This window comes from Nanorana parkeri, unplaced genomic scaffold (assembly GCF_000935625.1).
Source record: "Nanorana parkeri isolate BGI_ZX_2015 unplaced genomic scaffold, ASM93562v1 scaffold1345, whole genome shotgun sequence".
NCBI lineage: Eukaryota > Metazoa > Chordata > Amphibia > Anura > Dicroglossidae > Nanorana > Nanorana parkeri.
In genome coordinates, this window is record NW_017307613.1 from 147,169 (window position 1) to 170,499 (window position 23,331).

At 40.5% G+C, this 23,331-nt stretch overlaps 1 protein-coding gene across 1 annotated transcript in view; it reads right to left on the reverse strand.

The window, feature by feature from the left end:
- Positions 1-23,331, reverse strand: part of CAB39L (calcium binding protein 39 like) — a 53,832-nt gene that overhangs the window by 28,228 nt on the left and 2,273 nt on the right. The window contains exons 2-4 of the mRNA XM_018569506.1: positions 13,454-13,592; positions 11,207-11,371; positions 6,906-7,024 (exon numbers count right to left, since the gene is read on the reverse strand). Coding sequence (XP_018425008.1) covers positions 6,906-7,024; positions 11,207-11,371; positions 13,454-13,564 — 395 coding nt within the window. The 5' untranslated portion in view covers positions 13,565-13,592. The remainder of the gene's footprint in view (positions 1-6,905; positions 7,025-11,206; positions 11,372-13,453; positions 13,593-23,331) is intronic.

Below are 23,331 nucleotides of genomic sequence, written 5' to 3' on the forward strand. Positions count from 1 at the left end.
TCTTACTCTCTTTTATTAAAGTAAAAAGGTTTTAAAGCTATTTAAAATGCTGATTAAATCACTTACAATGAATGCTGCTCCTTGATGTTTAAAATTGTTATATTCCTACAGAATCAGCTGGTCCCATGAGTACTGGTCCCGATATCTTGTTTTAGGGTCCGTAGGGGTGCGGGTTTTCTGGCCGGGACGCATACAGGATCCATTCCGGCGGTGTATTAATACGACCACCCGCACCCCTATGGACCTGCAATTAAAGTGGGCGTAGGGGGGCGTATGGCCCTGTAGCCCCATAGAGAAGGACGGGACTGCGTACTAATCACACGCAGCACCTGTCCTTCCCGGCAGGTACTTGGTACGGCCCCGAACGCAGCACGGAGCTGTACGTGCAGGCCGATTTGTGTGTGAATGGGGCCTTAGGCATTACAGTTTTTGTTCACAGCTGTGGTACAGGGAGGATCTTTAATTCATACCCAAACTATTCTGTTAAATGTGGGCTAAATGCTTATGGTTAACTAGTACTCATACGTATAATACACTTTTCCAGAGAAGTAATGAAGCTGTTTAAATAAATAATTTCTATAGTGCTGACAATGCTGTGCTTTTACATAGTGCACACGAAATTAATCGATTTTTAAAAAATGCGATTAATCGAACACGAAAATGTTAATCAGTAACAGCCCTAATATACACACACACATACATATCTATACACACACACACACACACACACACACACACACTGAAAGAATCTCAGAAGATCAATGGTCACATGATTCCAGCAGATCCCTACTTTAATGGGACTATAGATCTGAATACATTGCTAGGTTGGCAAACACCTGTAAGATGGAATTCCACAACAAGCTGAGTGGAAACTGGTGTAATAAATGATTAACAAAGCAATAAAATATTAACAAACCTACTTTCATTAATGAGGTTTCACAAAGAACGAGGCTTATACTCCTCTGCTCTCCACCAACACAGAGATGTGACAGGTTGGCTATTTTAGGCTGCTGATCCTGAGTACAATCATAGATATGCTGTTACTTGATTAAATTATTGAATGCCTCTAAATTTCCTTTAGCAACCAAATAGCCCGGGATCGCAACTACACCAAAACATCTCCTAAATCTGCACTGCCCTTTAAGCTATGCCAGCTTTTCTGTCAGTAGCACAAGGCCGGCCAGAAACATTGACACCAAACTGAGAATTCTACTTGGATTTTAGATGACTGAGCTGTCATACTATCACATTATAATATAAGGGAGATGAATAGACTCGGTTTTGTAAAACATATCTTCTTATATCTGATCAGTATAATAAAAATGTACTTCCTCATACTGTACATGTCAGTACTGGAAAAAAAGGCTTTTCACGTTGCAAGGTAATTTTCTCTTGCAGAGGAATTTTCCCTTAGCTTAGTGACTGTGGTAAAAATTCACTTTGCAAAGATTTTCCAATCACATTCAAGGCAAAAAACAAACAAACAAAAAAACAGTATTTTTGCTTGCACGTGATTGGATGATGGAAGTTGAAGGAGCTTTACCTTCTTCATTAAGCTTCGTGAAAATTCCTTTGCAAAGTGAACAGCTTATTTGCATTTGGCAAATCGACTCCCTTGACTGCGACTTCCTGGACTGCAGTTGAAACTGATTGCATGGATTGTCACCATTTATTAATCAGCAAGTTGTACCACAGGAGAGTTTTGGGACTGGGTTTCCAGTTTCCTTAACCAGTTGACATCCGCGGTGTTAAACCCCCTTCCCATCCAGGCCATTTTTCAGTATTCAGCGCTGCGGTACTTTGACTGACATTTATTCCGTCATGCAGCGCTGTACTGAAATGAATTTTATACCCTTTTTTGGGGACAGATAGAGCTTTCTTTTGGTGGTATTTATTCACCACTGGGGGTTTTATTTTTTTACTATATTAAGGAAAAATTACCGAAATTTAAAAAAAAAAACAGTTTCCCCTATATTAAATGATAAAACATTTATTATTACCCAATTTTTTGGTAAAATATAAAAGATGGGGTCACGTCGGGTAAAAAGACACTAAACATGTCAGGGCGGACGGCAAGAGGTTAAAAGAAGAAATCTGTAAGGGCTGCAAATTATCTGAGGGGGTTATTAATGAGTGGAAAATAACAACAGAACTAGAAATGGTAGAGATATCCTTTTAAAATGAGTTTATACAAGAACTGTTCTCCATGGGCCGGTTTTAGTCCTCATAGGCCCTGAAAACACAGCAAGCTGGGTGTCTGGCAAAGATATATTCAATGGATCATTTAAACAAGGTACCTAGAAAACAGTTGCTTTTACATTTTGTGCAGCAGCTCCAACAGACAGAGATACGATTCAAACTGAAACTGATCCAGAAGCCAGCGTCCTGTGACCTACGGTAGACCTTTCATCAATGTACTTGTCCTCTGGCAGTGTTTGTTACATGGACGGTTCTAATCAGAGAGATCATTGATCTTTCTAACAAATGTGATATGAGAACATATTGACATTTTCCCCAGAGCTGGTCGTACCAAAAATAGCAAACAGAGGGGTGGAACAGAGTCTGAGACAGATATTGTAAAGGAGTTCAGAGAACTATAGGCAAGATACAAAATTCAACCAAAGAGAGTCAAAAGTACATTTTTTGAAGAACAGTACACCTTTGTGAAGAAATATTATGTCCTGTAAATGTTCAGGGCTGCAGCAAAAGATGAAAGGATAAGTGTAGAAAAGAATACGCTGACATCAACCCCCCTGAGCCACCACCACCGCGGACCTCCTTATAACAATCCGCAAGCTCCAAAACCTACTAAAGGACATTTTGCTCATCAACACAAAGAAGGGCATACCATTATGATGCTACTATAGTACAGTCTCTGTAGAAATCACTTCCAGGACCACATCTAGAATTTGCGCACCACGGCATAAAAAGACATAGGAGTTTTGGATGGGTGTGCAACATAATAAATAAATAATAAATAAAAGGGCTACAAATATTGGGTATGTTCAGTCTGATAAAAAGATGTCTTAATGTACAGTAGAACCAAAGCTAAAATGTTTTTTTTTTTTCATTTTTGGAAAGAGTAAGTGAAGGTAAGAAGAACCCCTGTCAGTTTTGTTTGCCATCTGTGCCCCACTGGGGGGACTTCCCCTTACTTTCTATTCCATAGCCACAACAGGAAGTTAAAGGAAAGTCCTTCAAAGTGAAGGAAATGCCTGGCTGTCAGCAGGGTGACCAGAACTAGTGTGCCCATTGGAAGATTTCCCTGCTATTCCTGCTCTGGTGATAACTGACAAATTTGGGATTTTCTTTCACTTTCAGTGATAACGGTCACCACGACAGAGAGTGTGAATATCCCTAGTGGGGACACAGACGGCAAAAAAAAACTGGCAGGTATTCTAATCCCTCTCTACTCTATGCAAAACTAAAAAAAATAAGTTTTTGGCTTTAGTTCTACATTAACATGGCCAAATATATTCAAGGCGAGTATTAGCACATAGAGGATATAGAGACATCAGTTATATATGTATATATATGTAAGGAAGAAAATGTTTTTATCAGTTTAGGAAAGGGCTGTTTAACTTGTGGAATGTTTTACTGCATAAGGCAGTATCGGAAAAGACAATAACGGACTTTAAAAAAGGACTGGATGATTTTCTTGCAACTAAAATAATTCAGTGTAATATGTAGAAAAGGATCCGAGCAATATTTTGATACCGAAATCCTACTTTTCAGGGAGTGGGAGGAATATGGGGACCAGGGAGGAATTTTTTTCTTTTGGTATGGCAAAAATGTCAACATTTGCACAGGAGGTTTTTTTTTTTCTTCCTCAAAGCTGCAGTGGTTGAGAAAGGCTGAGATTGATGGACATTGGTTTTATTTCAAGCCTATTAAAGAGACCCTGTCACCAGCTTAGAAAATTGCAGGTAACAACACAGAAAAATGCGTTAAATTATTTATTGTTAACTTGCAATGTGTTGCTGAACTTGCTAGCAAATTTCAATAGTCAATTCAAGCTCGTCCACTCCCTCCTTGAACCTCATAGCTCTCTCCTCTTCTGGAGTGTCTAATTGTTCTCTGGGATATACTATAGAGTGTCACTTGAGTGCCAGCTCTGAGTCTGCTGGGGCTGCTGGTATCACATCCACGATGGCTGCACCCAGCAGCAGTCTCAGGGCCTTTGGATGTCTACACAAGTGTGGTTTTTACAGGTAAATAACATGCCTATAAAACACTGCTTGGGCAGAAAAAAAGTCACACATTCTATTATTTTGCTGGATTGCCTTTAGCTTTGATTACGGCACACATTCACAGTGACATCATTTTGATAATCTTATGCAATGTCACAACATTTATTTCCATCCAGAGCTGCATTGATTTTTCACCAAGATCTTGTAGTGATGATGGGAGAGTCAGACCTCTGTGTAAAGTCTTCTCCAGCACATCCCAAAGATTCTCAATGGGGTTAAGGTCTGGACTCTGTGGTGGCAAATCCATGTGTCAAAATGATGTCTCATGCTCCCTGAACCACTCTTTCACAATTTGAGCCCGATGAATCCCGGCATTGTCATCCTGCAATATGCCCAATGTGCCATCAGGGAAGAAAAAATCCATTGATGGAAAAACCTGGCCATTCAGTATATTCCGGTAGATAGCTGACCTCATTTTTTGAGGAGATAACTTGGCTGAACCTAGACATATAATCCAATGGAAGGCTCTGACCTATTTGCTTCGCTAAATCCTGGCGGTGACTTTCTTTGGCCAGGAAGTGTATGTTAAATGAAGATATAATTCTATGGGAAGATTATTTTATATTGAGGCTGCAAGTCCATGCATGACAGAGAATAAGATTCACCCAGGCGGTGCCTGGCCAGGCAATGCAGTGGAGTATGGTATCTACAGCTAAGGTCTGCTTTTTATTTACAATAATGTTATAAGAATGGCCAGTGAGAGCCAGAAGTAAAATACATTATTTTTGTTACAGAAACTGCACCTATCTTTTAAACCTGTGTGCAACAGGAAGTCCTTCCTGTCTTGTCATGTCCCCATCTACCTATTACACCCAATGAAGTCTGACACATCAGTGAACACCTTACTCACCCCATCTACAAACTGCTGTAAATTAGGCTGAAACACTCAGCGGTGAGCATCATTCAGCCCAGACATGAGGAATAGCTAATCTACAACCGTTCTTTGTTTTTGAAATCCCTGCTCATGGGATTAAAAGCTGTTGACGACGGCAAACAATACAGTTACAGTTGTATTTTTCTATTCCAGCTAACAACTGAAAGCAAACTTCTGATCAATTGCTCTGGGAAACATTTTGTGAACCCAACAATCTTCTGCCTCTCACTCATAAAACAAAATCTTTTTTTTTTTAATAAGAACTGAATGTGTGTTTTGTTCCCAAAATATGTTACAGCTACATTGTCTAAAAATGTATATAAACTCAGTTTTGTGCAAGTCACCAGCATAGTACTAAAAGTACAAAGCATTAGTTCTTACAATGTTGCTGGACAAAACATACAGGCAAGGGGCCACAAATGACAGCTATATGCTGGATGGAGGATATATACATGGACATACCTCTCATCTTACACTTACATAAGAAGTATAAAAACTCTTTTTGCAGCATTCAACAAGAATGGTATCAAAGTATCATCTCACACCACTGGAGGCCATCAACCTTACTTACCATAGAGGAATTGTTTGAAAAAATTAGACCAAATACGATTAACAGTAGAATTAACACATAGCTATAAAGACACGTGTTATACATCTTATGGAATACGGGCCTTTTGGTTACATTTCAAATAAATAATTATCCATTGTTGATGTCCTCAACTTGAATTCATCCAAATTCTTTCTTCATTCCCCCTCACCTTGCATGGTACTTGACCCAATCCTTCAACATATGTGGCAGTCGCATACATCTTTCTGGGACCCCTAAATCTTCGTACTGGATAATGTACCTGTTCCTAACTGCTTTTAGAGGTGAGAGCCCTCGATCCCTTCCCACTTACCCACGCTCTTCTATCTCTACCTTTTGTGTTTATCCTCTGAAGAAATGTTATCGTTTACTTCCCTCCTAACATCTTATTTTATATGATATTTTATTATTTTGTCAGCTTTTTCTTTTTGTGTCTGTGTTATTACTATTATTGATAATTTAATAAAAAAGTAAGTGAAAGTTAATTTAAAAAAAAAGAAGAAGTACAGTTGGCACCTAACGTTTTAGCTTCTTTCACCAAGGTCTGGTTTATTGGCTCCATAAATCCACCCACTGCTTCCTGATAGCTACAGATTAAAAATGACATATTTGTAGAGCTGCCCTCACAATACAACAAAAATAAAATAAAATAATGTCTGTGAAAATATAGTGTCCTCCCCCCCAGTCCACAGGAGTAATAGTGCAATATAACTCAAATTTAAAAAGTGTATAACATTGTTGGTACTTCGAACCCTTCCTCAATATACTAAAAATGTGTTTTTGGTTATGTTGGTTTCCCTGTGGGAGATTTTTCATTACTTTCTATCCTGACTGACACAGCCAGCAATATCAGCTTGAAACTTTTTTCTGGGGTTGAGCTTTAACTCCTGTCTTAAGTGAACCTATCTGTGAATTAGTTCCTGCCTTCTGTAAAGCTTGCTCAGTTATGAACACCATATACTTCATTGTACTTCTACTTCTCATAGCTCTTCAGCAAACTCACATTATTGCACTGCTGTTCAATAGGAAGAGCTTCACAAATGTGCATAAACTGCCAGGCAGTTCTTTAGATTCCTGGCAAATGTACTGGATGACAACTGGCTGTAAAGTCAGATGCACTGTAATAAGACAAGTATATAGAGGCACACACACGCGCACACACTCATCAGTATCACCTTTTTTTTCTCACACTTACCCTTTAAGTAGTATAAAGAGTATATGTTGGTGGGAACTGATATATTCCACAGTTGGGCTTCGAGTGCCAATCTGTCTTCTTAAGATGTTGTTGAATATCTGGGAAACGTCCTTTTTACCCTGAAAGACATATTTTCAGATTACAGATATGATCTAAGGATGGCCACACTATACAATCTTATTAAACAATCTAATTACAGTTTCATTAAGATTTAACATGAAATTTATTTTTTCTATCTATATTCATTCAAATATATCCTGCTATTTTTGTATATAAAGAAGATTGTACAATCAGATTGTGAAGTGCCTTGTATTAAATGCAATACTGTACCTGGACCAAGCACCCAGAATCTAAGCAACAATCCTGTGCAGATAAAGTGTACTTTCAACCAGCAAGGAACCTTCAGTGTTCAGAATCCAGTCTATTAACCACTAGGTGCCCAGGTTCTATTTAAAAATGCCACCATAAAACATTTATTTTAACCAAAGTGCCTTATGTAACACACTGCATGGTATGGAGCTCCACTGCAGTCCTGGAACCTCTTGACCTTGTCAAATATATATTTTTTAGTGAGACTCTTCATTCAATATGGTACCTTAGGTCTTGTGTACCACCTTGTCAGTCCTTGGACCCTGACTCCTGGAGTCTGTTGGAGATAAAGGATTGTTGTGCAAAGTATAGCATGTACTCTCTCTGTTCCTGCTTAAGACTTAAATTTGACTTTTCCTCCCATTTAAGTGGAAAATCGTCATCTGAAGGGGTTGTAAAGCGATGATATGAGACCAATATTGCATGTCAGTGAAGCTGTGTATTGAGACAGAGATGTTCGAATGTGGTGAGCAGAGTTGCTTACATGGTTCACTGAACGTTTTATGCATGGGGTTGTTTGTAATATCTTTAGAAGGTGTTGTTTTATTCTGGGTAGGAAATCCATGGTGAGCTCTGTAGGGGGAGAGGTACTGCTTCTTGTTCAACATCAACCCAGTTTTTAAAGGGTGCATGCTTGCACCAAATGAGCAGTCTAGTCAGATGTACTGCCTGATGGTAACTGGCAAGGTCAGAAAATCCAAGTCCCCCTCTCATTTTGGGTAACCACAGTATGGAACTAGAGATTTGTGAGGGTTGGCAGCCATAAACAAATTTTAGGAATCCACTCCTTGTAGAATGGAGAAAGGCTGGCTGAAATGCTACAGGACGAGTTTGCAGTAGCTACAGTAGATGGGTCACAATATTCATTTTGTGTATGCAGGTATCTTATGATGATCTTGTCTACCCTTTACATACGTCTTTATTGGCCCGAATATGTCTTAGTAGAGGATCTAGTGTCAAAATGAATTTCAGGGGAGAGAGAAAACGTCCCTTTTGTGCACTAATTGTTAATGGGAAGAATGTACAGAAGGCTTAATTCACGCAAACTGCCGCTGTTGTGGTAGAGTAGATTGTGTTATCTATTTGAGTATATGCTTTCCCAACCCTATAGGGTGTATTTATTAACAATTTGCATAGCCATGCACCCTGTAAGATTGCATATAAATTTGCCCTGTACAAATGGAGGGAAAAATGTATGGTATTAGTATATTCTCTTTCCAGGTCAAATGTAATATCAGGAAAATACGGCAATATAGCCAGTAGATGAAGAATACTTATTTCATATGACCCTCAGCTCCATTTAGTGGCCACAATGGGTTATTTCCTTATACTTATCTCCTGGGCTTCTCAGCTCCATCTAATGGTCATAATGTTGTATTTACCTAATATTACATTCAACCAGAAAGGAAAATATGCTTATAAGTTTAATTTTTGCTCTGCAAATTGACTTTAAATACAACCCTATATGTTGAAGGGTTAGAGTAAGGAATTGCCAGTACAGGCAATCAAAAGTTTCTTCTGTGTATGCAGACATTAGTAACATATCCAACGACACTGCCTGATGGATGAAGTTTAGTACTCTGCAAGTATTACACCACGCTTTCCTGCAAGACATAAAGCCTACTTGGTCCGGATGGATTATCTGTTGTAGGTTAGGAACTCACATGGTTCACTGGAAGTCTTTTAAAAAACAAAGACCCATCTACAGACTCAGTAGGATATGCTAAAGACTTGGTGTCTAGCTTCACATATGTGCATTGCAGTAGTGCACTGTAAAATGCATGTTTTGAATTATCCGTGCACATTTGGCAGTGTGGTTTTCTGTGGCGCTATTAATTTGGAACACACACTCCCCAACGCATGTGCATTGAAGAGCACACAGATAGGAGCCATGTGGGTCATTATATAACATTTAAAAAAAGTAATGTCCAGGGTTTGTTTGTGCATTGTAGTACTTTGGCAGCCCATGCAAAATAAAAGGGCTGGCTTAATGCAATGTATGTTGATACTGTATGTAAGAAACCACAAGAGAGGGGACATACAGAATCTCACCAAAACACACTGGAGAGGTTTGAAGGGGGTCAACATCCTACAAATAAAAGACATCTGGCAGCAAGGCAAACTGGAACTTGTAGTTCAACAAGACATACACCAATGGGACATGTTGTGTCAATTGCAGTTCTAACGTCACTAGATATACCGTATGTCACTGGAACATACAGGAGTTTGCAATAATAGAGAGAGGAGACACATCAGTGGGACTTGCTAGAACTCATAATTCTAAAAACACAGGAGATAGGTCAGTGGAGCATGCCAGGATTTCTAATAATAAAAAGAGGGGAAGACATCAATGAGACATGCTGGCATGTGTAATAATAAAGACAGAGTAAAGACACCGATGAGAGTTGCTGAGATTTGTGATTCAAATAGGAAATGTCAATACAACTTTCTAGGACTTGTAGTTTAGCAGTAAAGACACTAGTGGGACTTGCTGAGACATGTAATTAAAACAAAAAATGGGACATAACTCAGTTGCACATGCTGGCACCATAACTGTAAGAGACAGGGATGTACCAAGAGGGACATACTGGGACTTGTAGTTCTAACTCATTTGGAAAGCTGGGCGGTTGAGCTAATGACAGATAAAAATGAAGGTATCTCAATGTGGTGGATCCTGGTCCTGTTAAGATCCAGAGGCACATGACACACACAGATGGACCCATATTTGTTTAACATAAGTTTCTGCAGTGTGATCCTCCAGTGATACAAAAAAGTAGAGCTGCAGCTAACGATTATTTTCAAAATCGATTAGTTAGCCGATTATTAAGTTCGATTAAAAAAGGTAGACAGAAGAAAGTCTTTGTTTTGTCTTTGTTTTAAATAGTAATGGTGACGGAATACCGAAAGAAAAGCCCTGCCTGTGCTTCATAAACACACCAAAAGAAAATCACTATTTACACGACTAACAATAGAAGATGTATAAAAGGCGTTCCATTTCAGAGATCTACAAATCTTGTGCTGGGTGGAATGCTACCATTAGAATCATGCACTGGTTGAAAATTAAACATAAGAAAGAGAGACCGTGACAATAACACCTACCTGGATGTTCTGTTTAAAGGAATGGAAAGAGCAGATGGGTAGGACTATGACAGCTGTTCATTTTAATTTCGGCAATAGATACAGAGCAGTGTGGAACTATTACATCACCCTGACATAGACTGTCAACAAGAATAAAAATAACGGTGCAGTAAAGCACCAAATCATTTTCTTTTTATTGCTTAGATTAGCAGTACATTTTACAAAGTTTATTTGACAGGTTTTCTGGGTTTAATATGGCCTACCTTAAGGGCTCGTTTACACCAATTTCAATGCGCTCCAGCACGGTTAGCTGCTGGAACGCACTGGATCGCATAGTGTAAGCCTCCCTGCATTCAAAGGCAGGAGGGGGCATGGTGGTGCATTCAAGTCAATGGCACCGCAGCCTTGCTTCCTGGCCTGCAGCGCGTGGCACAGCAATGCCCTTGTTCAGATCCAGTGCGATCGCAAAAAATAGTGTACTTTATTTGTAGTGTATATGTAGTGTACTTTATTTGTGTATTTATATGTTTGCCTGGAGTTTAGCTTTAATCATGATTAAGAACTCCACTAAACACTATCTGCATTCAAACTGACCTTCCAATACAATGTTATCAACATTTTGTAAGGAGTCATGGACATGTGAAGAGAAAAAAAAGGGCCTTTATGTAGCCACTCCTCAGACGAAAGAGCCTGCTTTTAGCATTCTGAGGTTAGAATCACAAGTTCGGAGCCCATGCGGTGTTTCATCACAGTAACTGAGCCCATGTGGTGTTTCATCACAGTAACTGGATATATCATTGTGCAAGCCACTAATAAATAAGGCGTACTGTGTGGCCAAGTGAATATATACATACCTCAAAGTCTATGAGGTGCAGGCTGGCTATTAATGTCACTAACAAGCCACTGTTGTAGAGCTCCTGTGCTAGCTGAGCCACAGTCTCAGTCTGAGGCTCCTTGTCTCCTGTACCGCACAAAATTTCCTTTGTGGCTTGGAGGGATTTGGACACCTCTTCAGAGGCCTAAAACATACAGAAAATAAAATCTTCTATGCATTAACAATTTAAAGACTGTTCAGCACAAACAACATACATGTCTTATTAATGACTTATCAATAAAAGCAATCATTGACAAGCCAATAGAACGGTAAGGAGTCAGCAAACCAATGTAGCAGTAAGCAATATCTTGAACCAAAGAAGATGTATTTATATTAGAACACACAAGCATGGCTCATAAAAGGTAGAAATCAGTTGTAATCTTTTAGACTGGCTGGATCATAACGGAATATTATTTTTTCAGAACTATAATACTCCATTCATGTATCCTCATAACTCTATCATAATATCAATCAAAGCCTGCCATGGCTTTTCATGCCAGGCCTCTTGACGTAAAGTGACATTTCTACAGGGCACCAGTTTAAAGTTTGCCAATTATTAGCACTCGTGTGGCAATCAGAAGTGTATGGGCAGATCTCACAGGATATGCGGCTATCAGTAAAAGTGTATGGCCACCATAACAGACAAAAGAGGGCCGTTGGCCATACATACTGATACTTCTAGCAGCCTGCGTTACCATGAAGGAAACATGTACTACAAAAAATATGGGTGCTACCATTTCTGATCTTCTAAAAATGCCAGTTGTCTGACACTGATGCTGATCCTATGACTTCACTGCTCTCTGAATCACCAACAAAGAACACGAATGCAGCCACTGAAGTTAGAACTCATCTGCACGTTTGTTCTGAGGCTAGGGATATAGGTAGTACTGAAGCCATTAAAGAGGAACTTTACCCATATCTTCAAAATAACAACAAATACACCTTAAGAAATGTTTAGTAATGACAATCTACAAACACACACTTCTAGATAATTGCCGGCTTTTTATTTTTTGCAGACCTCGTTTTTGTTTTCCTCCCAATTCTTCTGACAGTGGCCATGTTAACTAAGGGCAGGTTACTAGATTTCCCTTTACTTCCTGTGACTAGGACATGTCCATCATCTCAGGGGAGGAAAATGCCTTTCCCTGAGCTCTCATGAGATTACAGATGAGATTTCCCAGCAATGCTCTGCTGATGTAACCTTCACAGGATGCAACACTTGGGCAAAATTACATCATTTGTGCCAAAGTGGACCAGGAAGAAGAAAAAAAGAAATTGTAAGTAAAATAAAACAATATGTTTGTTTAGCTAATGAATGTAAGATGATTTTGTATCAGCATGCAGAGCTGTATGCTGATGTGATATTGACTCAAATGAGTTAAAGGTCCACTTTAAAAAAGCTTGACAGCTAGGTAAGAAGCATTTTCAACCCCAGTTGTCACTAGAACAGGTGTCTCCTTTGGAAAATTTTCCCTAGTCTCCTATTCAGGTGACAACCTTAAATCTGTAATTCCCACATTTTCCGCCCTGGTGACAATGGGTACCAGGACAAACATAGAGGGTGAATTTGCCTAACAGACAACTAAAAATAAATAAGAGGGGTTCTAATTATTCCCTACTATCAAATATCAAATATACATTTGGAAGTAATATACTTTAAAAAGGAAGATTTAGAGTTATATTAAACTCTCATAATTGTTTTCAACAATAAACCCAGATCATACAAATATACATTGCCCAGCAAATCATCTCTTTATAGTTTATCCCATGCACTTACAGTCATCATGTTTCCAAACATTTCCAACTCTTTCAGCTCAGGTTCCCTGAACTTCCTGTCCAGTACAAGACAAGCTTCATCTACTAGCTTGGAGAAGGGAGGAGGAGGTAGGGACGGGGAGCAGGGGAATGGCTTGTTTTGACCTGATGTAGCTGTGTGTTTGGGCAGACACACACAGCTTAGTAGCACACACAAGGGTGGCTCCATAAGACCCTGCAAAGGAAGAGCAACCCTAAAACAGGAGATTATGGTCAGTGCTCAGGGGACCAGCTGATTAGCTCAAAAACCTTTTGACTTTAATATTACTAAAATTGGTTGCTACAAACATGATGTGCAATCTGTACATTAGGACAGTGGAAACCTATATGGTGTGAAATATTTAGGTGATCCGTGTTGTTTTAAACAATAGTGTTTGTCAAGTAAGTAAAAAAGAAAATATATATACTTTACCTTTTCGGTCTTCTTATCCTGCTTCTCTAACAAGGCCATATTATCCTTCAGGGTTTTCACAATCTCTGCAGGATTCTTGTGTGATTTACTGAACAGAGGCATCTTTTTCATCTTACTGGAATGCTAATGTGATGATTTCCTAAAAAAAGGACAAACAAAGCAAAGTATAAACAAAATGCTACACAAGGCAAAGGGTGGCCAAACACATCCCAATCCTGTGTCATATTTAATGCCCCAATGGAATGATGGGGTAACCACTAGTCTATATATAAGGGCTCCCTTGGAGTTGATAACAATCCAAGAGTTCGATAAAAATTAGAAAATAAAGGGTTTTGAAGAGAGGTATCAAACCATGCATAAGTAAAATATATCAAAATGTATTATTCATTCATAGAAATAAATACAATCAAATTGTTTCTATTTGTTGGATTGGACAACATTAACCATATTGAAAGAGTTGGAACAATTCATTGGTGGAAGATCCAGATAGATATCTGATACGATTCGTGGGACGATGCGATGGGACGAATCGTATCAGATATCTATCTGGATCTTCCACCAATGAATTGATGTATCTATGGAACGAATCATGGTAGATGGTATCAGGTTATGGTACCTAGCAACTGTTTGTACTTTGGGCTGTCTAGAGAGTAGGGACTAATCATGTTAGTTTTAGTTTTTGGACAATGTATCCATGAAATGTATGTAATCATGGCTAATGTTCAATATGGTTAATGTTGTCCAATCCAAAAAAAAAAGAACCAGATTTATTGTATTTATTTCTATGAATAATACATTTTGATATATTTTACTTATGCATGGTTTGATACCTCTCTTCAAAACCCTTTATTTTCTAATTTGTATCGTGCATTACACATTAGGGTGAGAGGTGAATGCAAGAGGCCTAGGTGGAGGCGATCTACAGGTTTTTTAAACAATCTAAGAGTTGCAAACATTTCTGTTTGCAATATTGGGTTCTTCGGAGTTGTAAAATCTCAGTGTGAAGGAGCCAATTTTTGCCCTTTTCATGCAAGAAACAGAACAACTTCTTAATGCCTGCCTGCCTGCCTCTTTTTTGCTGGTCATATTGGAAGCTGCAGTGCAGAAGACCCCAGCAAGCTCAAGAAAGGACAGATGTCTCTTCACCTGTAATTCTTAGTGTGAGATTTTCCAATCAATGGACATCCTAGGTGTCAAGCCCAACAGTACCAACCAGACACTAGTACCAACCTAAAACTGTCATCTAGGACTAATACAGATCTGTCTTGATAAGGGAACTATGACTAAGGACATACATACAACATATCAGCACCCAAAAATAAAAAAGAAATGACCAAAGCATGCTGCCATTCTTTCTGCATTGATGCATTGAAATGGCACCTGAAGAGAAACCACCAATGTGTTCTGGTGCACAGCCTTGCTTTATTAAAGCTGACCTTCCTTATTTATCTTTTAGTAAGGCTAGCAACCCTAGTAAATATTTATATCCGACCCACATAGAGATTTTGATTCCATTGTTGCTAATAAATAGAAGAAAACAACCTACAACCACAAGATCCACTTAACAGAGTGTGAACAATTGCATTGTATGGAAGAAAAGGATCAGACAAATCACTTGAAGGTGTTTTGTACGTCACATTGCGGAGTTCAAACTGTACTAAGGCCGAGATTAAATAAGTAGATGTCTGATAGCCAACAACGTCAGCCAAGTCCTAAGCTATAGTAAATGGATCAGTCTTTAAAGGCCGCCCTGCATCAGCAAACACACTTGTTTCAGACTTTCTCTGCCAAAAAAAAGTATGGTCAATAGTGCCGCGGACTTTCCCGCTTGATAGCCATCTGTGTAGACAATATTCAGACATTTCAGAAGACGTAAAGTTCTGCACAAACTGTTGGCACTAAATCCTAAATAATAATAGTAATAATAATGTAATCATCTGAAAACTCTGAATGTGTACGGCTCTCCAGTAATTTCCAATAGCCCTCTAATGACATACCTACCACATGGACAAAGCACACGTGCTAGACTGGACCATCACTATGGATGACCAAATCTGAAGATAGACAAAGACTCCAGAAGGTGTTGAACCAACCTACAGATCTATGGACAGCTTTAGGCCTCATTCACACTGCCGCACGCGTACGTGCGTATTGTACCATATGCAACATATGCAAATAAATGGATCCATACACATAGCCGCATATGGAGCCGTATATTTGCGTAGCATAAACATGCGTAAAAACAGAATGGAACCAAGATGCGTCTGGGTATAGTGCATGCTGGTTTTGGACTTTGAGCTGTGTTTGCTGTGGATTACCTAATGTCTATATCTTTGCCACTGAATTGTGACACAGATGACGTAGACCAGGGGTGCCCACAATTTTTTGTGTTAAGATCTACTTTTCAAATGAAGAGCTACATGAGATCTACGAACGGAAAAAAAACCTCCCTCGCTCTCTCTCTCCTGGCTGTCTCTCCTTGCTCTCTCTCTCCTGGCTGTCTCTCCTTGCTCTCTCTCTCCTGGCTGTCTCTCCTTGCTCTCTCTCTCCTGGCTGTCTCTCCTTGTTCTCTCTCTCCTGGCTGTCTCTCCTTGCTCATCCTCCTGGCTGTCGCTCCTCTCTCTTCTGGCTGTCTTTTCTCGCTCTCTCTCTCCTGGCTGTCTCTCTTCGCTCTCTTGGCTGTCTCTCCTTGCTCTCTCCCTTGGTTGTCTCTCCTCTCTCTTTCCTGGCCGTCTCTCCTTGCTCTCTCCCTTGGTTGTCTCTCCTCTCTCTTTCCTGGCTGTCTCTACTTGCTCTCTCTCCTGTCTGTCTCTCCCCGCTCTCTCTCCTGGCTCACCTGGCTGTATTTTGCAAACAGTGCAGTGCAACAGGCTGTGTAAACTAATATTCTTTATGTAATACATATAACTTCAACCACCAGTATCCACCAGAAAGGTGTCAGGGAGCTTGGCTCAGCAGACTCAGGCTAATAGGTAATCATGTGTGCACAGCTAAATAAATATACCAAAATAAAATAAAGGGGCCGCCATTCACACCCTTCGTGATCTACCAGCATCAGCTTTGAGAGCTACTGGTAGATCACGATCTACCTAATGGGCACCCCTGACGTAGACACTTGAAGTATAATCCCCCGCAGCCTGTAGGGCACGCTTAGCTACAAGGAGTGTACCTGAGACCAATCGATGGGCCAAAGTCCTGATTTATCTGACCCAGAGTTACTTCAAGATGCCGGAAGAAAGAATTATTTCATTCTTACATGGTGGACAGGTGACAAGAGTACCCCCTAGTGCTACCCCTGTACATGGTCTATCCAAAGTCTCTGAAGATTTTGAGTACATATCAAGGAAACAAATGACACAGTAAATATTGATTATAATGTGCAATATACAATGATATGGTGCCAGCACAGGAGCTGGGCACATTCTTCCTTTTATTATTTTATTATTCATTTATCAGCATTCTCACATGGTTATTTTTCACAGCATCAGTTTACATATTCAAGTCATATATATATTCTCTGTTGACACTGCGCCATTTAGAACTTGGCATTCATTATTAAGCACACAAATGATTTCACTATAAAAGAATTTGGTGTTGAGATGAATAATCGTGCTCCAGCCCACTTAGTAATTGAGTTTATATAAAACTTTTACAATATTTAAGTGAAACTTTAGTGATTCATTACATGGGCTTTACCACTATATACAACCCCAAGTATCACAGATACTTGAGCTGTGTCATACTCCTAACAAACCCTTCACAAATGTTTAACAAACTAGGCAGTGAATGAGTGTATACAAAGAAAATATGGCCATCAGACTGAACAAGTCTCAGGACCAGTTGGCAAAAGGCTCTATCTGTGCTATAAACCACATGTGTGTGTGCATGCAGGGAACACTAAGCATCAGAAACATGTGTGTGCATGGAGGGCACACTAAGCATCAGCTACATGTGTATGCATGCAGAGGACACTATGCATCAGTTACACGTGCCTCTGCACAGGGGACACTAAGCATCAGCTACATGTGTTTGCACGCAGGGGACACTATGCATCAGACATGTGTATGGATATACCATTGCTGCAGTGGAGGAGGAGACAGGCTGGAGGGAGCACTCTAACAGCTAGCCAGCTCTGAGAAATGTGTGACAATTTGTCCGTAGACAAATAGGAGCGCTTAAAGCAGACCTTTACTCCCTTTCCCTTAAAATCACATCAGCATACAGCTCTGCATGCTAATATGAAATCCTCTTACATTCATTAGCTAAACAAACATATTTTCATTTTACCCCAAGTGTAACATCCTGGGAAGGTTACAACAGCAGAGCATTGCTGGGAAATCTCATCTGAAATCTCAGGAGATCCCAGGGAAAGGTGTTTTCCTTCCCTGAGATAATGTGCATGGTCACATGTCCTAGTCACATGTGCCAGAGCTCCAGGAAGTAAAGAGGGATATATAAATCTTCCCTTAGTAAACATGGCCACTTTCAGAAGACTGGGGAAGAAAAGAGAAACAAGGTTTGCAAAGAATACAAAGCTGGCAATTATCTAGAAGTATGTGTTTGTAGATTGTCATTACTAAACATCTCTAAAAGGTGTTTTTATTGTAATTTTAAAGATATGGGTAACGGTCTGCTTTCACCCATTCATTGCAGGGGTAGCCACATACCAAGGGTTATGAAAAAGTTTGCCTGGAATTCTACTTTAAAGATAATTAAAGATAAATTACCTCACTCTCCATCCTGACAGCTATCATAGGAGGCTGAGCGAGCGGTGTGGGGGGAGACGCCAGGCGCAGACAGCCTTTCCTCCCGCAGCGCTCGGACGCCTGTGACAGTTTCTCTCCTCCCTGCTGGGACACAGAGCAGCACCCAGCACGGGGGAAAGAAAGCAGAGATGCACCGCTATATCGGCAGAAAAATTGCACTTTCGGCATTTTGGCCAAAAGTGCAATTTTTGGACGATATGTTTCGGCGGACGATATATCGGTGCACCCCCAATTTTCAGTGCTGGAGTCTTGGAGAAGCTCGCAATCAAGAGCTAGGGTTTCTGGAGATGGAGCTGAGGGTTTGTTTAAGTTCCACAACTAGTGGAGCCCAACTGCTGGAGCTAGGCCGAAGCTAGCAAACATGGAGCACTGCCAACACTTACACAGAAAAGCTATCTATAGACATTCAGAACGTCATATAGAAAAACCATACAGGATGTCAACGGTGTCATTGGTTGAGTTGGGTTAACATACTGAATGCCCACTCTTATCTCCAGTAATCTAAGCAAAGGAGGCACATTCATCAAACTCTACCACGTAACACTTAACAGGGATCTTTAATCACCGTTTCAGCTTTAGAACCTAGAATAGCTCTTAGTGGGTTATTCTTAGAGATCTAAACCATTCTGCCATAGAAACTAGAAACACAGTTTTGTTTATATCAGTTTTCCTTTAGCCTCTATGAACAACTTCAATGAATTGAATTGCTGGCATTTATTGAGCCATGTATGGGTACAATTATATTTTACATTTCAGAGGTTATGGTTATCATAAAAAGGAAACATCAGTAGAAGGAAATTCAAGCTACTGTGACTTTGCTTTACAGTTCCGGTGAAAATATTGTGCTGTATAAAAAGCAGAATTCTTCTTGAGACGGACCTTAATTAAAAACGTAGAGAGTTTTAGGGAACATCTAGAAGTGATAATTGCTTCCAAGCAGTAGCCTGAGGCCCGGTGCAGACCTCCACGATCCGGGATCGTGCGGTCCTGCACAATGCAGGCAGCGATTGCCGCACGGCCCCATTGATTTCCATGGGGTGACATCCGCTCGGCAATTCCACAAAAAAGGTACATGTACACCTTTTTTTTGCGATACACGAAGCGCGGCTATTTATCGTGTTCGGAAGCATGGGTGGAATTGCAACGGGAAACCGCATGATCTGTCCGGCGTGACTGGGGTGCCATTAGAAAATAATGGCACCAACAGTGCGATCCGTTCACACCTTGGCGACTCCTGACCGTGCGGAATCGCGCACAATTGCCGCACGGTGAAGTATAGCCTAGGTGTGCACCGGCCATGAAAAATATACCTTTTGTCTGGAATTCCTCCTGGAAAAATAGCAATGCACTTTCAAGTATCTATGCACTCCTCTGCCTACAGCCTCATGGATGCATATCTGCTGTGTGAGATCACCTAAGACACTGTGACTCTGACTGCTAGTCTCATGGGATTTGGAGTGAGATTTGATGTCTCCACCAAGATGGCAGCATCCACACAGAGACACAGTTGCAGAACAAGGCAGGGCAAATCAATAATGGGGAGGGATCCGCTGCAGGGAGACCACGGTCAATACTGGTTTCGAGTCCTTTACCTTTTGGCTACCTTTTTTTTCAGCACAGTGTCCACAGTTCAGTTCCTCTTTAAGAGTTTCTGATGGAGAAGCTGGAGACAATAATGAGATACTTTTCACACTGTCAATCTCAATGCTAACAACCCAGTTAAGTGGCGCATGGTTCCTCCCACCTAATTGCAGAGCAGTAGAATCAGCAGATTTAGACTGGGCTGCTTTACTGTGGATAACAAAACACAATTAGCTAACGGCAGTGCTACTGCAATCGCGGACAAGGTATATCAAACTAATTATATGTTCTCTGAATTCAATGAACAGAATATAACATTGCTAGGAAATTATACCTCAACATCAAGCTCTGTTTAGCTTCAAATGGTCTCACACGGTTCTGTTGCAAATTGTCCATGGAGCCTTACTAAAGTCAACTAAAAACTGGTAAATTAAGAGCCCATTCACGCAGGCTCTCCGATCAGGTCCACCTGACAATTTTTCAGGCAGACCTGATCAGATGCTCAATTTTAGTCTATAGCCGGATCTAAACGGAGAGGCGTCTGTTTACATGCGGTTACCCTTGGCTACGGCCAGGTCCGGAAAAACATATGGATCAGTGTTCCTTTTCGCCAGACCTGAACGTCCCGGATCAGAGGTAATCTGATGTTAACTGACACAAGTCCATTTACATCCGATTCCCCATAGACCAGGAGTGGGCAGCTCTGGCCCTCCTGCCTCTGGGAGTCATTTCTGTAACTGTCAGTCTTGCAGTGCCTCATGGGATATGTAGATCCACAACAGCTGGAGGGCCAGAGTTGCCTATGCCTGCCATAGACCAACATGGGTCAAGTCATTTCAGTTTTTTCCTCCATCGCAAGAGGAAAAAACTGGACGTACACAGATATCACTAGGGTGACATGCATTGAAAATCGGCAAGGCATCTGTGTATGGATCCCCTCCTGATTAGACCAGGTGAAAGGGGTCTAATTAAAGAGGACTTGAACTGGCCTAAAAAGATTCCTGTTTTAAGGTGGCTCCTTTCTGTTGCAGGGTCCTAAGAAGCCACCCCAGTGGATTCACCAGCACCTTCCGAAAGCAGCTGAAAGTTGGGGTAAGAGGTATTTGTTATTCTAATAACTTCATTTTTTGAAGGGGAATACCCAGATAAGTGGCGCACTGCCATGCAAGGCCAAGTTTATTGCAGCTTTATTAACACAGTGGAATAGAGCTGAAAGAAAAACTGCGAGGGATTCTTGGACAATTGGTCTATGGCCAAAGAGTCTCTTGCCCAAAAATATTAAGTAAAAGCCAAAGCTCGTAAAAGCTAGAAATGAAGCAGGTATGTGTTTCAGTCAGTGTTTCTGTGATTTAGTTATCCCAGGTTATTTGCGTGCTAGAGGTAGGGTGCTCCTAAAAAGCAACACTCCAAAAAACTCTCAACTGCCTCCTCAACATACACTCTTGGTGACAGAACAATGGAAAATGTTCGATTTATTATCCATAAATCAAATTGTACACATCACTTGCACTGGGAGTTATATTTTTGGTAAGATGCTCCCATAGGCTGATGTCACTGCACTTTATTTAGTGATTCTGTTGCCGGGATAGAAATGAATTATAGTCAATGAAAGGTCTGTGTCGCTGAAATTCCAACCAGTTTGTAGCTCTGTCGCTGAGCAATTGACTAATTCAGCATTTGGCGTGAGCAACAAAGTCACCAGCTTCCAAGCTACTCACGTTATACGCCTGCTAGTGATCATGCCACACCATTAATAGCCAGGCAATCCTGCAAATCACACATTTCCTGTCCCTGGGTGAATACTTTAACTCCTCGAATGCATCTATGGATAGAGCCATGGTTGTCACCCAGGCAGGACTACAAATATGTCCGCCTTTGCTCATCTCCTTACATAGGGCAGGGGTAGCCAAGCTCCGGCCCTCCAGCTTAGGTGGAACTACAAATCCCATGAGGCATTGCAAGATTCTTAAAGCCACAGACATGACTCCCGGAAAGAGATGCATCATGGGATTTGTAGTGTCAACACATCTGAAGGGCCGGAGTTTGGCTACCCCTGACATAGGGGATGGAGAGATTCACAGAAGAAAGATAAGATTGTGTTTACTTACAGTGCAGCTCCCAGGAAGTGACAAGGACACTGCATTTCAGGCACGATTGGTGGACCTTTTATGTAGTTACTGAAAATGTTTTTAGGATGAAAAATAAAAACCAATGCAGCCATTACACCTAAGGACCTGGATCCATTATGTCCGAGTCCATGGCCATACACCTGTGTGTGGCTGCTAAAACTTGTACTTGCAGGAAGCAACCTGTGAGGGTGCACAACTCCTGCCTCTCCATAGACTTTCATGAGCTGCCGCAAGCTTCTTCACGCAGCTCTGGACGCATCAAAAAAATGTTCCATCACGCTGTACAAGGCAACACATCCCGTGAATAAGGCCTATAGAGAGTTAGGAGCTCACAGGTTTTTTTGCCAGAATCAAGAGGTATTTTTCTGTACTTGCAGCCTTTTAAAGAGAAAAAACTTAGGGAGATATGCCTGTATTGCAGAGATGTACTGCATGTTTTATTTATTCTGCCAAGAGATATACTTTATGGTGTCCAAAACCATCATTTTAGAAACGTACATTTTGCAGACTTTTGAATCCAGATGTTTTTCATTGCTTTGCCCATTCTAAAAGAATACTGCAAGATATACCATATATCAAGTATAAAACTTTAATATTGGTCAGGGGTAGTAGTGTGGAAGTGCCAGTTTTCCATTTAAATGGATTTTTGACTATATATTTTATAATGTTGGAGATCTACGCATTGAGTGACGCATTACCTGATGTGAAACTACACGTCCTATTTGGCTCCCCCAGGGCATCAGAAATAGTGCAGACTAATGCAGAAATATTTTAAACATTTCACCTTCATTCCAAATCGAATAGTTGGCAAGTCAATAATTCATGTAATTACAGGCACATATCCAACTAAAGCAATCTATATCTCTGAACTCTGGCAATATACACATTACATAATCTTCCTCAGCAGAGATAGATAACCTTTGGCTATTCCGCTGAGGGATGTCTATAAACTAAAAATCGTACAATACACCTTAGTTTGGCCTTCTTTTCCAGTATAATTGTACATAGGGATGTGGGAGAGAGAGAGAGAACGAGAGAGAAAGAGTTAAATCAGGTTCTCGAGTCCCTTTTCCCTATTTTCTATTGCATACCATCTGATCGGACACTCACGAACACGAACATACAAAACACACACCCTGCAAGTACTTTTCTATACCTTTATAGCCAACCTGGGAGCCCCAAATCTCAAAGCACTCAATTATGCAAATCTTAACTTGATAAGTCCAACACTGGCGCATCTCCTCCCTTTCTGTCACACCTCATTATTGGTTCCTCAATGCCTGAAGGGGAACTAGTCCCTCGGCATCCCCATCAGGCTCCATCCACTTGTAGCGTCCTCAGTTGGCAGGAAAATTCTCAACTATTGCATAAAATCACTATATATATATATATACATATATAT